This window comes from Mus caroli, unplaced genomic scaffold, assembly GCF_978045245.1.
Source record: "Mus caroli unplaced genomic scaffold, Mus_caroli_1 scaffold_6, whole genome shotgun sequence".
Lineage (NCBI taxonomy): Eukaryota > Metazoa > Chordata > Mammalia > Rodentia > Muridae > Mus > Mus caroli.
In genome coordinates this window covers 106,043,360-106,061,807 of record NW_028227261.1, presented here as the reverse complement: position 1 = coordinate 106,061,807, position 18,448 = coordinate 106,043,360, and the positions used below count along the sequence as shown (strand labels likewise).

The window sequence follows — 18,448 nt, the reverse complement described above, 5'->3', positions numbered from 1 at the left end:
AGTTTTATCTTTCACATTTGGTCTGTAGAGTATTAGGAATTAAAGGAATCTTCAAACACACAGGAAAGGAAAAAAAATTATTAAGGTGGGCCCCTTCCCATATATCCAGCCCTCATCTTCAAAAGCCTAAGTTTGTTTTATCTTCTCTTCTTAACTTTTTGGGGGTAACATTTTAGCAGCTCTCAGATTCAGTGTGTGTGTGTGTGTGTGTGTGTGTGTGTGTGTAGTTCATTTTCACTGGCATTTTATATTTGCTGTATGGGTTACTTAGTATTCATCACAAAAGTCTTGTCAATATTTGCTTTGAAGATTGTGAGACTATATTAGAATGTTAGACAGTCTTCCTGACAATAAAATGTTTTAGTGTCATAAGGGAACCTGATAACTTCTGTATGTGATTCTTTTTGTCCCAAAGTCTTCTGTATATGATACAAACTCTACTCTCACCCAGTGTATCTCCTTCACCGTTATTCTCTCTCCTCAATTTTTGTATCATTACTTCTTAACGTATCTGTCTTTAATTATGTGCACATGGTGTGTCTGTGAGGGTGCAGTTGCCTGTGGAGTATGGAAGAGGGCATCAGGTCCCTCGGAGAGTTGAGAGCCACCTGATGTGGGTGCTGAGAACTGATCTGGTGTCTTCTGCGAGAGCAGCACGTGCTTTCGTTATCCTGTAGGCAGCATAGAGCTTGCTTTTGTAATTTTATCCAGCCCGTCTTTGCTATTTAATTGTAAAGTTTAGTCCTCTTATATGTACTCTAAGTGTGTGTGTGTGTGTGTGTGTGTGTCTGTGTGTGTGTGTCTGTGTGTGTGTGTCTGTGTGTGAGTTCATGTGTGTATATTCCTGTATGTATGTGCACATGTGTTTGGACATGTGGTCATGTTTCTCACTTTTGCACTGTGGAGACTCACAATGACCTAGGGTGGAGCTGGACTTCTCTAGAGGACACCCTCTTTGCTTCTGTTATTTGCCCAGGGCCCCATCCAGTCCTTAACCTCTTCAATTCTGGACTTGGGGGCCTTAGAAGAACCAGTTGTATTTTAAGTTGCAACAAAGAACTAGCAGAGGTTGTAGAGAAGTTTTTCTTCCAGTGTTCAGTGCCATGGCTCTGGGTAACCCTGTTTAAAAGGCTTTTCCTGTGGCATATTGAAATTCAAGTCAAGACTTGTACCTTTTTGGGGGCCTCTAGAGCCTCTCTTAGGTCTGTCATTATTACATGTCTCCTGTTCCCAGAGGGCCACAAAACCAAAAAGCTTATGATTGGATCTGCCCATTTGGAAAATACCTTTAGGTGAAACTGCCTTTAGAGAGCCAGGACTTCATCCTCTGTCTTCATGTTGCTGACAGTGTTTTGAATGTTCCTGGTATTCCTACCGACTCTGAGATGTATCCAAGAGGAAGTTTTAAAGTGCTTTACCCAGCAGTTTTTTTCAGTAGGATGGTGTTGAGGTTTGCAAGGCTAGAATGTTGCTAGAGACTAGACATCACCCCCACTGTTGACTTCATTGTTCTTGGGAGAGAAGTGCCATAGCCCGGTACTCCTGACTTGTGTGCTGTGGGGCTCCAGATACAGTACATGCTCAGTTGCCCAGGTAGATGTGTCACTAGAAAGAACTTTCTACACAGTTCATATCATGGTTTTTAATTATCCCAACTTTTTGTTGTAGGTATATTATTATTTCTGTTACAGGTGGGTAAAGTAAGCCTTTAGCTGGATATAAACCGTGACCTTTGGTTTTCCAACACTGTTCTGTGTTCTTCCCGTGGTGACATCTTGTTTTTAACTTAATGTTGTTGACATTGAACCGTTCCTCCTGATTTGACCTAAAAATGAAACTTTTCGAGACTACTGACTGGGGTAACATGATGTCTAGAATATCTCCAAATTCATACCCGGGAGACGGTTTTAGCTTTAGTTCACTGAAGATCTGTTTGTGATGGGTAGCATCATTCTGTCTTGTGCTGCAGAAGGCAGGGACACAGTGAGGAGCCGCTGTCTGCTGATGCTGCATTGTAAGTCCTTTTGTTGTCCGATGTGGGTGACTGTTGTCTTTCTCAACAGGTGTGTATGTAATATAGACTGCAGTGGGTACAGCTTTAACCCTGTGTGCGCTTCCGACGGGAGTTCCTACAACAATCCCTGTTTCGTCCGAGAAGCATCGTGTATAAAGCAAGAACAGATTGACATAAGGCATCTCGGCCACTGCACAGGTAAACGCCAGGAACCCGTCTTGAATATCGCTTAGTAGTGTGTGTCTCCGTCTTATAAAGTGAGTAATTCTTGAGGCTTGGTCTTTTTATGACTGTGTACTTTAAAACTTCATTGGCTACTAATCTAGACGTTTGTTTTCACCCTCTTCAGGCATAAACTGTGTCTTAGTTGTTGGGTTACAAAGCTTATCCTTGCTGATGTGAGTGCGTCTGAATCAGTTGGAGGTTTATTTATAGTTCTAAGGTGATTTCAAATTCAATTATAGCTAGAAACTAGACTAATTATATAATCATATAATTTTAATTATAGCAAAACTATACATTTGCTGTATGTATTCTTACTTTGCCCCCATAGCACAAGAGTTCTCTTTATTCAACATAGTTCCCTCCACCGAAACATGTTATGTGCAGTTACAGTTTACTATGATTTAGGGAACATAAACTATGTAAGACTAAGCTTTGTTGTCTTCTGTGAGAAGGGTCAACAGTCACTGACACAGGCCTCAGTAATCCCCTGTGGGCTGGGCTAGCGGATCAGTCCTAGTAATACGTGGGGGCCAGGCCTCCTCCCGTACTAGGATTATAGATAGGCCTGTCCTGCTTTGCCTTTCCACTCCCTTCCCTTTGTTCTTTGGGAGACTTACTAGAGGCATTTGCTCTTCCTGAGCCACGGCAAAAACATGGTAAAGACGAGTTTACCCCTGTGTCGTCGTGAAGAATTGTTCATGATGCACGTCCCATAACTAGTGGATTCAAGCTGGCCCTCAGAGGCTTTCCAGCTAGGGCAGGCATGGGCATGATGGAGGAGGCCATTTCCTGGCAGAGCGGTCCCATAGGTGGACAGTGTTCTTGGCTTTGGTCTTGGAATACAGTTTAGTTTACTTCATGCAGTAGTATTTAGAGCTTACATGGGATGTTTGAATGGTCCTCTCTGAAGTATCCAGTACAGAGCAACGGGCAAGCCCGGGAGTTTTAATTCAGGCTTATGCGGCTTTGCCGGGGTGGAGACTTAAGTTTTCTTCTCTTTCTCTCAGTAATTTTCTATGCACACCTAACTGTAGCTCCTTATTGGCTCTTCGTAAGGAACGTGTGACCCAGGAGGCAAAGCTGCTCACCTTGAGCTGCCAGCGCGCTAATTTAAGCTAATTTCAGCCAATCATAACTAAGGAGTTTCCAGAGCACCTTCCTTACTGCAACCTTATCACATTCACTCACACACACTCTATGGCTTGGTCTCCATGGCTACATGGGCCCACGGCTTGGGGCCAGGGAGTATGCCAGATGTGTGCGGGCAGCCTTGCCTCCTGGGCCACGAGCTCCTTACAGTCTCTCACAGTGTTGGAGGTGGAAAGACAGTGTTTCTCAGCACGTGCATGTGTTCCACAGGCAATGCAGTCCCCGTGAAAGGATCTAAATGTTGTCTGACAATTTAGCAGAGACTCCATATTTATTGCAATCTCATATTTCCAGATAAACTTACTTGGCAGGAAAAGGTAACTCTTGAGCTCAGTGGTTCCCTGGAGAGAGAGAGAGAGAGAGAGAGGTTCTCCAGGGGTATATGTCAGCCTTTTAAAGTCGGGGACCTGTGAGCTGAAGTCCGAATGAAATCTGTTTACCATGCAGAGATGTAGATGTGCCTGGGGTCACTTGAGGGCTGGGACTGAAAAGGGACCGTGGATGATGAGAATGGTGGGAACTTTCCCATAGTGTTGTACGTGTCAACACGTTACTCTTGCACATGATAAATGCCGTTCTGTCTGTCAGGTAAGCGAATAGAATGATAAAATCACCCATGAGCAGGACAGGTAGACGGTTGGGAAGGAGCCAAAGTCTCTCGGGTAATTGTGAGTCCTTGGTGTGACTTCAGCGACAGGCATTGCTTAACCTGCACCTGCTCTTTTCTTCCAGACACAGATGATGCGAGTTTATTGGGAAAGAAGGACGACGGACTGCAGTATCGGCCAGATGTGAAAGGTACCGAATTAAGGTTTTCTAGATTTGGACCAATCATTGTGGCCATGAGGTATCCCCTAGTGCTTCTGCCTCTCTTACACCAGCCCCGTAGTTTAGCTCTCTGTGATAACACTCTTGATGTAATTGATTAGTAGTATTTATTGACATTGCTAAGGTTCCTTTCCTTTTAGAGAGTGCTCACGTATATGCTTTTTTTTTCTTATTGATGAACATGATTCCTCACACCGTGAAGTTCTCTAGACCCTGCACTTAGCATTCCTCCCTGTTACCAAGTCTATCTGGCAGTCTCCACTTCTTTGTCTGACTAACTCCTGCTCATCCTCTCCAGTCTCAGTGTGGGTACTATGTCCTTTGAGAATCATTCCTTGGCCCCCAAATGTGGAGTAGATGCCTTTACAGCTTCCCCTGCCTGAGCACTTAGCACTCCAATTATTCCCTTCTCCATCTGTATCTCAGATCATGTGTTCCATGCGGATTGAAAATAAGCCATCTTTCCTTTGTGTTGCTAACCCTGGCAGGATGTCTGGCGATTTGGTAGCTAGTCCATATCCATCCAGAGAATGGAGCCACATTATTTATTTGCACAAAGTCTCATGTCGAGTAAAGATCGGAGCAGAGACTAGAATCCATGTTGCCTTGACCTTATGCTTCACCGCTCTATCCCATCCGTGCTCACCGTGCATTGTTTTATTTGAATCTTGCAAGTAGCAGTAAGAAGACCAGTCTCAACTGGTGGCCAGTGTGTGAGACTCAGTGATGATAATCCGGTTAATTAAAGAGGAGTTACATCACTGGACTCCGAGATCATCATGACAAGTACACCTTCAACTAATCTGTAATGAAAGAAGGGAAAGTAATTAAAAAGGAAAGAATTGAGCGTAGGTTGGGGGAAAGAGCATGGGAGGAATTAGAGGGGACAGAAGGAAGGGCAGAAACACTAAATACAGCACTCGGGTATGAAGTTTTAAAAAATATTGACAAAATGAATGTAAAAAATGTGTGATAGCCAAGACGTCTGGGAGAACAAGGAAGGGTGCACCTTTGGCTAGCTTGGGCTGTGCATTTCACGGCTAGCCTGAGCTAGGTAGTGGGACCTTGTCTGAAAACACCGAGGGCTGAGGATACAGCTCAGCAACAGAGCATTCACCTGGCAGCCTTGGACCCTGCCTGGATCCATAGACCAGAACAGCGGGAAAAATAATAGGATCTTCATTATGTGTCTGTTTTTTAAAAAAGTGTCCCTGTTGTATAGAATTTCATCAAAGCTAAATAAGATTATTCATCAACGCTTAGAACAGTGTTTGATGTGGTCGTAAGCGCTCGGTAAATAGTAACTTTTGCAATCGAATAGTGTGTTCCTCCCTTTACTTGAATTGTATTAAGCCTGAATTTCTTATAGCCCACAAGGCTCTGAAAAACATTTTTCTCTGCTGATACAAAGTGCTGTATTTAAACAGGAAATCACCTCTCTCCCACTGGAGCCCTAGCCGGCCAGCTCTAGCTCAATTCTCTCCACGGATAAATAGGACTACATTACAAAGACCATTTTTCAGTAGTTAGCAGCTCATTTTAAAGGCAATTTGGGAATTTCGTATACCCCAAACATTTCTGTGATGTTCATAAAAATTATATCATAATGTGACTACATATTGATAATCTTATCTGCACCACTTTTGAGGCACTGGAAATTCTGCACACATGAAAGACTTGTCATATAACTTTGAAATTGTATTAGAAGATTTTATTTATTACAGGTTTCGTTTATGCCAGTCCTTTTAGCCACATTGCTTGTGGAAGGGAAGGTAATTTAGTACATGGTATTCATTTTTTGGGTGTTCCTTATAGCAAGACTTGCGCTTTACCTTCTACAATACAGAGATCAAATACTGTCATGATCGTAGTAGAATACAGTAAGTGTAAATGGTCTTTAGAAAAGATGGATGGCTCTTTTGGCGAGGGACCATGAAGATGTGAGAAAAGTCATGGAGAAGATGGAATTTGAATGAAGCTTTGACCTATAAGAGCTTGAAACGGGACACAGGATGTTTGGGAGGCTAAAAATAGTAAGAAGCACTGCCGACTCAATTGTTAATGACGGTGTATTGGAGGGCGGGGTTGGGGTTCAGAGGAAGAAGAGGAAGGTAGGTGGGAGAGAAAGCTTGGGACCTGATCTTGCCCTTGGACAATCGTTGAACCTTAGAGATGTGATAGTTTGGGTAAGAATGGCCTCCATAGGCTAATATATTTACATCTTAGGTGTCAGGGAGTGGCAGTACTTGAGAAGGATTGGGAGGTATGGCCTTGATGGAGTACATGTGTCCTTTTTGGATGGCATGTGTCATCACTGTAGGTGGGCTTTGAGGTTTCAAAAGTCTAAGCCAGACTCAATGCTACTCTTCCTGCTGTCTGTGGATGAGTCTGGATGTAGGACTCGCCTTCTCCAGCATTTTGTCTGCCTGCATGCTGCCATGTTCTCTGTAGCAATGATAATGGACTAAATCCTCTGAAACTATAAGCCATCCCCAGTGAAATGCTTTCTTCTGTAGGAGTTGCCATGAGTATGCTGTCTCTTCACAGCGATAGAACGAAAACTGAGACAGAGCTCACTACTATAAATGAAAAATATAAAGCTCAGATACTACTCACTGGAGTGAGCGATACCTGCAGGAACACAGGGCTCATTGTGCACACGGGCAAAGGCAGAGAGGTGAAATAGGTAGGCTCAGAAGGGACAGATGTCTACTTAGATGTGGGATAGTAAAGGTTAAAAATAATTAAATCCCAAGACTTAGACAATCGGTTCTTTTGACAGAAATGATGATATGCTGGGTGGGAGAGGTGTTTGGAGTGGGGTGAAGGAGGAGTTGGTGAAGGTGACGAATTGTATTTTGGAATTTGGTGTGATGTGAAATTCATCCAGGAGACTATTCAGCAAAAGTCTAGAGACAAACCTCTGGTCCAGAGTTGGTGAGTGGAAAGGATGTCCAGTAGTTTTAACATGTCACAGAAAGGCATTCTGGGATGAGGAGTCCACCATCTTGAATTGTAAACAGTGATATCATTGGGCAGAATTTCTGTAGGGTTGAGATGGAGGCCAGATTGTGAGAGTTTAGTACATGCACTGGTCATGGTGTCTCTCCACAGTGCTGCATAACAGTCAGGGAATATGTGAAAGAGTAGCTCTGTTACCTTCTGTTCTCTGTTCTCACAGCATCGTAGGAGCCCTTGGTGAATACTTGTGTCTGCCTGTGCATAGCCCAGTCTGTGTGGGTAGGAGGTCCTTGCACAGGGCCTGCCGTAGAAAGCAGGAGCGCTCCATCAGCAGGAGCATATAGAACGTAGAGGAGGAACATATAGAACGTAGAGGAGCAGCATATAGAACGTAGAGCAGGAGCATTTAGAACGTAGAGCAGGAGCATATAGAACGTAGAGGAGCAGCATATAGAACTCAGAGGTGATGCCCAGTTGGAAAGTTGGTTTTGTTTGTTTGTTGATTTTGAGAAAGCTAACTCAGTAAGTTTAATTGTGCTGTTTACAGTAGCATTAGAAGATCTCGAAATCATGAAGGTGTGATGATTGAGTACAAGGTGTGTGTGTATGTGTGAAGGACATAATCTTTATTATAGAAAATTTCAAAGAATGTCAAGAGAACAATCTTAACAAATTTGTATGTATTCAGTACCCACCTTTAGGATTTTTTGTCTCTTTGTTTTTTTAAGATTTAACTTTCACTATGTGTGTGTGTGTGTACCTATGTGCACGCGAATGCAGATGCCCACAGAGGCCAGAGGGATGTGGAATTTCTGAACTTAAGTTGTGAGTCACCCAGAGTGGGTGCTGGCAGCTGAAGTCCGGTCTTCTGCAAGAGCGGCACGTGCTCGTACCCACGAGTCATCACGCCAGCCCCGCGGTCAGCTTTTGTTAGCATTTTATTCTCTTTACCTTCAGGGCACACTATCAGCATAATTCTAATTTTACAGCTTTTCAGACTTAGTTTCCAACCTGAAATCAGTATACTTCACGTACACCACACCCTACTGTGCTTGGCAGTATTTCCAGCTAGCTACCCAGAAAGTTCCTTCATGATATAGATGTTACAACCCAAAAGTACTTTCACACAGCCTAAATTGAACTTCAGTGCTTTAATTAGAAAGACACCCACACTTGTCATTCCAACCGTCCCCTCATCTTTGAACTCGTTCCTGAGACTCATTAGTCTTCTTGCGTTGTACTGGCCAGGGACACGAGAGATACTGAGGTGCCATTGCCATGAGTCTCATTTGCCTGATGGCTGATCATGTATTTCAGTCTATCATCTTTTGATGCGCCCTTTTAAAGACACCGAGTCAATGACACAGGTGCTAGACTCCCTGAAAGGAGCTCAAGTTGTGAGCGAGTGGAGAATCTTGTTGGAGCTGCTCAAGAGCTCCTGAGAGCGTGGACCGTTCGTTCTGGGGTAAGAATGGAAGGCTTGCTGGAAGCAACTGTCAGGAGCTTGTCAGGGGAAGGTAGAGGATCGAAGATGGATGGATTTTTCCTAAGGGATTGTTGAGGAGGTAGGTGAGCTTATATACGTTAGAAGAGTCGCTTCCCTGGCCTAATTGGGCTAGGGAGAGTCAGGGTTGGAAAAAAGTACAGTGAATTTATAACTGAGAGAACATAGGAATGTATTGATTGGGTAGATACTTCCTCAATTTGAGATTTCAGGAGACTTGGGTAGGGAAGTCTGCTGAGGGATATGTAAGTGTCATGTTTGGGATAGATGTGGTGTAGTTTGGAAGGCTATACATGATATTTAAAAAAAAAAAAAAACTCAGTAGAGACAGGGACCCCTAAAGTGAAGCTCGGGTGGTGTTGTAGCCACAGCCACTAACCTTGTAGGTACACGTCTCAGTTGCTGAGGTCAGTTCCTGTGGAACAGGCCAGATGATTGGTGGAATGGTCCTCTGGAGATAGGCCACTTGGTACCATTTCTTATGACATCACTAGAATGAACGCACTGTCCTTTGTGTGTGAAAACCTGGCTGCTGGTGGCAGAGTTGTTTACCAGGCTTCTGTGGATGGAACAAGTCCCCGAGTGGTCAGATGTCCTGTGTATACTGTACACACTTCAAGCATTGTTCAGACACCAGCGTGGATGCTGCTGTTGTTGGAGCCTGTCACCACTCACCTAAGGGCGTTGTTCAGACAGGATTCTTCTGTGCCCACTTCTCCTGTACCAAGGCTGCGTGTCTGCTTTGGTGTCTGAAGTCATGTTTTATTGGGTCTTTAAAGCATCCTTTTTGGAGCAGTCTCACTTATTTAGTCTAGGAAGCAGGTGCTTCACCGTGACGCCTTTGCCCATTTTCTATACATCTCCCAGGGAACTGCCAAAGTCATAGTTGAGTAGTCAAGAGCTTTGTGCTGTGGAGTCAGACTTGAGCTACATACACTTAAGGCTGTGAGGCCAGATTTCTCTGAGTCTCAGTGATCACATCGGCACAGGAGAGACAGTTGTGCCTCTTAGCTAGGATCACTCTGAAAAATCAAACACCAGGTTCCTGACTTTATTCTTGATATACGATTATTGCCGAGTAGTTGGTTTGGATTATTCTCAAATTCTCTCCATAGCTGAGCTCACCTCTCATGTGGATTCCTGTTATGGCTCACTAGTGGCATCAGGAGCCATTTAGCAGTTTTTAAGCAAGTGGTCCTGTGTGTTCCTGTGCCTTTGAGTGATCCAGGAGTCTGCACAACAGCCATGCTGACCTTGTTGTGCATGATAAAGCTGAAACTGAGTGTTTGCTCATTTACAATGCAGCCTGTGTCCCAAACCCTGTTGCTCTTGGCCGTATCTCACAGCTGGTGAGAGTCCTGCACTATCTGGCTGCTTTCTCTCCTGCATCTCTTCCTGTCTGTTACCCAGAGAACCTTGCTGAGCCTCTTTCCACATACTCAGTTGTGTAGTGAGGCTTTGTCCTTACTCTCTGTTCACTCTGCCTTTGTCTCAAACTCCAGGAAAGTACCACGGTGCTCGGAACACAGCAAGTCACTGCAAATCTCTAAAAAGCTCTTTTGGAATGACCGTAGATCTGAGTTTTGAATTCGGCTTACTGGCCTCTCTCCTGAGCTTCCCACCATGAAGCTCAGATTTATAAATGTTAACGATGCCGTGTTAAGAGCATATTTAGTAAAGAGGATGGTTCTGTTCTGTTCAGTGTGCTGGGTTAGTGATAGGTACCGTTCCTTCTGTAAATATTTATTCATATTTCCCAGTATGGATGTTTATGTTGTGTACCTCATGGGGTCTGTGGAGGCCAGGAGAGGAGGGCATTGAGTGTCCTGGAACTGGAGTTGCAGTCAGGAGCCACCATGTGAGTGCTGGGAATGGAACCTGCTCTTCATCACTGAGCCATCTCTTAAAGATAGGCGTAACCTGGACTTGTTCAAATAGGCATGTGAAGTTTGACCTTCAGAGTCCAACCCAGGTAGGCTGGAGTGAATGAGTGAGCAGACCCTAGGGAATGTGTACCAAGTTAGAGATTTCATTCAACATGAAACATATCCAGCAGTGTCCGAATTTACTGCACTATGATGAGTTTCTCTGGCATGTTTACTTCCCTGCCATGTTCTCCAGGTAGCTGAGCCCATGTACAGAGTAGCATGGAAGTGGAGTGTATTGGATACTTTAGGCATTGAGTGGACTCTGCCAGCCAGACTCTCAGCCTTCCTGGATATGCCTTCTTTCCTATGGCTTTTCTTTGTGTTTAGCCAGGGTCCACTCAGTTACTGCTCTTTAGCATCATACTTTGACAAAACCCATTCTTAATGTATCCTACTTTTCCTCACTGCTTTCATGCAGTTGAATTTTTCCTTCATCTCTGTATTATGCCTGAAATTCCCTGCAGTGTATAGGGCCTTTTTTATGCTCTATTATGACACTACCTGACCTCCACAGAGCCACTCGGTCCTATATACGTTACAGTATTTTACTATGGTCTGTGGGTTCGAAGTCTCAGTGTGGTCTCACAAATACACACGTGGATGGTGTCCCGCTATTAGGTTCTGTGCTCTGAGAAGCGCAGTGATGTGGGGTAGTGACCGCCTTCCTTGCCACTCGAGTGGGAATGCTGACCCCCACTTGCAGCTAAAAACTGAAGCAGGAAAAGTTCCGTTTGCTTTAGTGTAGCTGGTCTCTGTTCAGCTGCTTCTCATCATTGCCGATTGCTGGAGGCATGCCTTCTGCTGTGATCACAAGTGTTTGTAAACAAGCAATCTGTTAATTAAGTTCCAGCCTGTGTTGTGAGACCCAGGGCAGCACTGCTAAAAGCAGCCTCTTTCTGAATGGGAATTTCAAAGTAGACGCCTTTTAGTTTGTTGTTGGGGTAGTTTTCTTTCTTTCTTCCTTTTTTTTTTTTTAAATGGAAACCAAAGATGATTCAATCCGTAAACTTATTATTATTTCTTTTTCTTTTCTGTTGCTGGGGTTGAACTCATTACTTCAAACCATCTCCTGAAGTACAGTCCATGGCACACAGCCTGAAAGCTCACACTATAGCGTGACGTCAACAAATGAGAGTTGTGGTTCATTCCTGCAATATTCTTAGGCATAGAGTAACAGCTGGTACTATTGATTAAGCACTTACTGTTTGCAAAGGACTGTTTTTAAAGTTCTGTATAAGGGGCTGGAGAGTTGGCTTCATGGTTAAGAATTCTTTAGCCAGGCGTGTTGGTGGCATACGCCTTTAATCCCAGCACTTGGGAGGCAGAGGCAGGCGGATTTCCGAGTTCAAGGCCAGGCTGATCTACAAAGTGAGTTCCAGGATAGCCAGAGATACACAGAGAAATCCTGTCTCCAGGGTCTGTATCATCCAAGTAACTCCATCTCCAGGGATCCAGTGCCCACTTCTCCAGCTCCAGAACACGAATTGAATATATGCCAGCTAAACTCTCACAGATAACTCTGAAAGAAATCGTAAAGTTCTGAACCAATTCACCTTCTACTACTAATATGCTAGATCTTACCTCGTTGTGTAGGCCTCAAGTCAATTCTGTGAAAACCGGACTTAGTTATTATATATCTCCATTTCTCAGACTAGGGAGCAGAAGGCTGTGCCTTTAGGTTACACAGTTAAGGAGTTGCTGAGACCAGAGTTCAGATTCAAACATTCTAACTCTAGAGATGTCCTGGTACACTGTACAGACTGCTTCTCAGAATTGGAAATTATACAGGGACAGTGGAGGTGTCTTAGATTCCTAAGGAGCTCCACCTTTTGGCTGAGTTTAATGTCCCAACAGCTGTTCCACTGTATATAGACTATACAGTGATGAGTATAGAGTAGGGGAGGGGTGCTCGGGCTATATAGCATTCTGAGGGAGGCTGCTTGCTTCTGCTACCCAGGACTATTATCTGGGAGCTGCAGGAGGGCCTGGAACCCTTTCTAGGTCCAGATATGTCTTGTTTTTGTGTCCTCAAGACTTAGGCCTATGGAAGATCAACAAATGTAGTCATTAATTCTAGGCTTTTCAGTGTGGTACCTACTGGCCACCTGTGACAGAATTGATGTCTTGGAAACAAATATGTTTCTTTTTACTTTAAAATATGGCTAATAGGAAGTAGGAGACTATATCCTTGTCTAATCATGTGTCCACTGGGGAATAAATGTTGTGAATGAGGCCACGAAGCCGCAGAGATGAGTTTATGATGGAGGATGTGTGGCCTGGATCCTAACTCAGTTCTCGTTCTAGCACAAATCCTATTAGTAGATGTAAATTTCCCAAAATACTCTGTACTGAGAGCTTAGTTTCCCCCTCACTCCCCGCACTCCTCCCCCCATCTCCCTGTGTTTATATATGTATATTTCCCCTTTTTCTTTGTCTTTTTTTTCCATCACAGCCATTAAGCTTTATTCGTGAAGGGATAATTCCAGAAGCTCCAGGATAAATGAATGAGCTGGTATCCAGTGTACCGGGAAATAGCATGCTACGTTTTCTATATATAGGAGGGAGTTGATGAAAGCCATATGACAAAATATAAGAAAATAAAGCAAAACCCATCATATGGAAGTTAGACACGGCAACCCAACAGGAGGAAGAGATTCCCAAGAGCAGGCACAGGAGTCAGAGACCCTGTCGTTCTCACAGTCAGGAGTCCCATAAAACACTTAAGCTGAAAGCTATGATACACACACAGAGGACATGGTGCAGACCCGGGTAGGCCCTGCGCCTGCTGTTTCAGTCTCTGAGCTCGTATGCATTGCTTGCTGAGCTGACCCAGAGGGTTTTGTTCTGGTGTCCTCCATTCACTCTGGCTCTTATGGTCTTTCCTCCTCCTCCAGTTCTGGGTTCCCTGAGCTCAAGGAAAGAATTTACAGAGGTCTCCCATTTAGAATGTCTCTCTCCACATAATGTCTGGCTGTGAGTCTCTGCATCTACTCCTATCTGCTAGTGGAGGAAGCCTCTCTGATGAAGACTGGACAGGGCAACTGAACTATGAAGACAGCAGAATATCATTAGGAACCATGTTATTGAGTCTCTGTCTCTCTGTCTCTGTCTCTCTCTCTCTCTCTTTAGATTCAGAGTTTTATTGGTTTTATTATAGGTCTCTGGGCTATCTAGCCTGTTTCTTACTCATGCAGTATTGGGTATGGGTTCCTTCTGTGGACTAGGGCTTAAGTCACATCAGACATTGGCTGGCTACTCCCACAAGTTCTGTGCCACCATTGCCCTAGTATATTTTGCAGGCAGGACAGATTGTAAGTCAGAGGTTTTGTGGCTGGGTTGGTGTCCATGTTTCTTCTTTGGTAGCCTGCAGAATACCTTCCCACACCAAAGAGACTAGAACAGCAAGGGCTTCTATAGCCACATTGTTTTTGTTTTTGTTTTTGTTTTATCTCCCTAATCTATTTCTATAGACATTTTTCAGATTTTTATTACACTTTGAGTTTGGGGGAGACAAGCCCTTTACTGATGTGGTGTCATATAGATAGTTGGTTATTTTATTGCCTCTGTACAGGATTTATGTCATGTAATCCTTTCAGATCTACATGATGTATAGGCTGTGCTATCCTGCTTTTACAGTTATGAATTCTAAGGTTAGAATGGTAAAGGGCATGCAATTGACATGTGCAGTCTGTAAGACAAGTTTGAATAAACATTTACTTTAAAAATACTATGTGAAAAAACCTAGCATAGGTATCCTGCCACCCCGACCCCTTCCTGCCTGTCCCCTTCTCTCTCCTTTCCTACCTTGCTTCTGAGACACAATGCAGCAGTGAAGTGTTAACTTTTAGCCTGGGCTGGTGTCAAGCTTTGGTTCATTCTGCATCAGCCTTTTGAGTGCTGAGATTGCGGGCGTGTGCATCCATACCTGGCTAATGCTGCTACCATGTGAAAAGACACGCCCTTAATAGTTTTCATTCAAAAAAAAAACCAAAAAACAAAAAACAACAAATCTTTTTCTTTTCTTTTCTTTTTTTTTTTTTTTGGCTTTTTGAGACAGGGTTTCTCTGTGTAGCCCTGGCTGTCCTGGAACCCACTCTGTAGATCAGACTGGTCTCGAACTCAGAAATCTGCCTGCCTCTGCCTCCCAAGTGCTGGGACTAAAGGCTTGCACCACCACTGCCCGGCACCAAACCAAATCTTTTACCCAAAGTTTCAGAATCCCTTTAACTTGCTCTGTGCCAGTGCCATTGATCTACAGTCTCGTAGGCTCCAGGTGAGTGATCAGCTTCACCCCTCCAAAGGCAGTATACACCATCTCTGTCACAGGGCCAACTTCCTTCTGGACCTGGCATTTATAGCTTAGCGAAGATGTTTTTCCTTTTCAGGTTGGTTTTACTGTAGCTGTAGTTCACAGTGGCCGTGTTCTGCAGCTGTTTTTGTGTGCTCTCTGTCTCACTTGTCTGCCTGCTTGCCGTGTTTGTGCATGGTGGCTCGCCAGGGACCTCACATCTCGATTACCCTCTCTGATAAGTCTCCCTTCTAAATTGCCCAGCGGGTGATGGCAGAGCGAATTCATTTGTTTCTGAGCCTTTGAAAGGATTTGTATTTTCCATTTTTGTTTTCAGTGAGCTGGTTTGTGTTCTTTTAAGATGCAGGTGATGAAAGGGAAGATGTTTATATCGGAAGCCACATGCCTTGCCCCGAAAACCTCAATGGGTACTGCATCCATGGGAAATGTGAATTCATCTACTCTACTCAGAAGGCCTCTTGTAGGTAAGTTGGCGGCTCATGAGCAAGGCTGAGACTTTTTTCATTGGTCATTACTTTCTTATAGACTAAATATACCACATAAATTGTGTTATCTTTAAAATAAACCAACAGATCATCTAGACATCGCCCAAACTCTGGCAAGAAATATGCAAAGATGAGAAACAGGCTGCATTAGGGTTTGAAGGCTGTGAGCTTACCATCTTTACGATGACATTTTAATATTAATTTGCCATATTCCAACGCTATTTTGATCTTTCAACAATCTGTCACAAGGTGGTTGAACGACTGAAGAATATATTACGAATAGAGAAGGAATAACTCAAATAAAACATACACTAAAATAGACTTCTAAAAATAAAGGAGTAGGAATGAGGAGCCAGGTGTGAATTGTGAGAGGGAAGTGGGAAGAGTGTCAGTCTTCAGCTCCTGTACTCCAGAGACATTGCATAACTTGTTCAAGGTCAACAGCAAGTTGGAAATAGAGCAGAGAAGAAACTAGACCTCAGATTCCCTGACACACAACCTGAGGATTTCAGTGCATTTTGCAGGTGTGTGTGTGTGTGTATGCATGCATATGTTTGTGCGTTCGAGAGTGTATGTGTGTGCACATGTGTGATTGTGTGTGTGTGTTGCTGTTGCTGTTGCTGTCATGAATTGCATGCTGTCTTGTGTCAGGTTAGCCAGCCTGGCTTTCTGCAGACAAGGGGGTGGGCCATTGCTGTCCTTCCATTCACTCCTGCTTCTGGGAATTGGGTGGGAACCTGCTTCCCTCTCTTATGCAAAACATCAAAACCTTGGAAGTTGGAAGTTGTTACATTTTTCTTTTTCTTTATCTACCCACAGGGTAGGGGCTCAGCTTTGGCCCTGGGGCCTCCTGGATCCCTCTTCTTTAGCTCTCTTCCCTTTCCTCCTGCATAAAGATGAATAGCAGAGCAAATGCTTTCACTGTTAATGGCTGAACAGCTCTTTGTAAAAATCATTGGCTTTTCCCCATTGACAGTTCTCTTTGTCTTTGAAGGAGCTATCATCTCTGTTTCCCACTCCCTCCCCAAACATTTGAAAGCAACAACTATATAAAAGAGAATGGATTGCATAATGCAAAACACACAATGGATTCTTCCAATTTGTCACACAGCGGTAGCAGAAGTTCAGGTCCTGATGGCTGGAGATGGGGCATCCCACCTCAAGCTGTGGTGCCACTGTCTGTAAGTCTACTCTTGGGAAGGTGAGGCAGGAAGATCATGAGTTCTACACCAACCCGAACTACATAGCAGACTCCCGACCAGACAGGTCTATATAGTGAGATGCTGTTTCAAAATCCTGCAACCCCAATCCAGAATGGGTACAATAGTGATGGGTCTGTAGCATGCATAGCTCACTGCATTTGCTTTGTAGTATTGTAATAAATAGCAACTGGTACTAGACATAAGCCTGTTTTATCAAGGACTCCATTTTGCAAATTACTTTCTTTCTAGTACCTAACCCAGTAAGTCTGCAGTAAATAAATGTCTAGTAATGCAGTGGTGATCAGTTCTCCCATCTTTTCCTGAATGGAGGAATTTTGGAAATGGTAAAGAATTTCTTTCCTATGTATTTATTATTCCTAAGAATAATGGCAGCTTGTAATTTTCTATTGTGTATTTACAGCATTTGTAAGAATCAGGCTAAAACATCATGTGCCTATAGTATTAGGCAGGGATGAATAGTCATCAGCCACAATCCTTTTATTAGACTAAAATCTAGTGCTATGCCACCATTGATAGACTAGCTTATTCTTTCTGCCAAATTCTGTGGTAATGGGTTGTTAAACTTACATATATCAGGGATCTAGGGACCTTGTCTTCAGGAAATATTTAGTAACCAAAATACAGTATGAACAATGTTGTCATTTGCACAAGTGCCTGAGGCAATTGGAGACTTTAAAACGAAACAGAGTGTACAGAGTCTCCTAGGCTTCTGGCTGTGGTAAAACCAAATAGGAGAACTTAGAGAAAGAGGTTTTGGGGAAATGCTGTATTCCGTTTCATGTGTTGGTGTACTGTGCCTATGGGCTAAGCCGCTCAGGATAGTTGGTTTGAAAACTCATGGGAAATACAAGTTGGAGAAGTAGGCTTGAGAATAATCCCCTCTAACATCTGTAGTAATCCGTCCAGGCCCCCTGCATCCCTCATTTCCTTTATTGATCTCCTGCATCGCCTCTGTTCCTCTCTCGCTTCTTCGTATTGACACAACTGCAGTCTAGTTCGTTCCTTCTCCACTGGACTACCTAGCTAACACAGCTGCAGCCATTCCTCTTCTCAGAGTACTGTCAGCGCTTCCTGTCTTCCTCACCGGTAGCTGATGACCTCTTTTCCAGGCAAACAAACCAGAGCCATACGACAAGATCTTCCACAGGCGGTCACTGTAACCCAGTCAGCCTTCCTTCCTCCACATCATACATTTTTATATAAATGTGTTGTACTTGTTTATGAGTACTGTATTGCTTCCATGAAGAAACCCATCACACTTATTTTGCAGAAGAACTTGTATTGTCTAGTCTGTCATTTGTCATTTCTGGTCTGTCTTGAGCCCACTCCAGTAAGCTTTTTGTCTCCAGCATCCTAGAGAGTGGGTTCTTTGGGGCTAAAGCCACTGGTCATTCTTACTGTTAAATTCACATTCAAGTGGTTGGCACCATTTCTCAGTGTTGTGTGTTCTTCTCTTGGCTTCTGAAAAAAACTTTTTTCTCTGGTCTCTCTGGACATTGCACTCCTGGTTGGCTTCCTCTTTGCTCCCTCACTTCACCGTGTTACAGCACTCCACAATTCCATCTTCCCAAGTGACTAGATCCAGTCTCTGGGTCTTTTGTAGAGGGCTCCTAATTACATAAATTCCAGTCCTTTCTCTTGAATCTGAAGTTCTAGTCTGTGGTTCCATTACATTTCCAATGATACCTGGCTCAGTCTCATCTGGACTAAACCGAATCTGCCCCCTGTCTCCCACAGGCCTAGGTCTGCCCGCAACTTTCTCCATCTTATTGAAAGTGGATGAAACTCCGCCCCTTTACTTGTTCAGACAGAATACCACAGG

The 18,448-nt window shown here is 43.8% G+C and overlaps 1 protein-coding gene across 4 annotated transcripts in view; it reads left to right on the top strand.

Annotated features, from left to right (window-relative positions):
• The window catches only part of LOC110293239 (myb/SANT-like DNA-binding domain-containing protein 3), a 123,259-nt gene that overhangs the window by 94,995 nt on the left and 9,816 nt on the right, over nucleotides 1–18,448 (top strand). For 3 of the 4 annotated variants that reach the window (XM_021161106.3, XM_021161102.3, XM_029476610.2), the window contains 3 exons: nucleotides 2,064–2,212; nucleotides 4,121–4,186; nucleotides 15,259–15,382. In XM_021161106.3, coding sequence (XP_021016765.1) covers nucleotides 2,064–2,212; nucleotides 4,121–4,186; nucleotides 15,259–15,382 — 339 coding nt within the window. The remainder of the gene's footprint in view (nucleotides 1–2,063; nucleotides 2,213–4,120; nucleotides 4,187–15,258; nucleotides 15,383–18,448) is intronic. The other variant, XM_029476611.2, reaches the window with a different exon arrangement.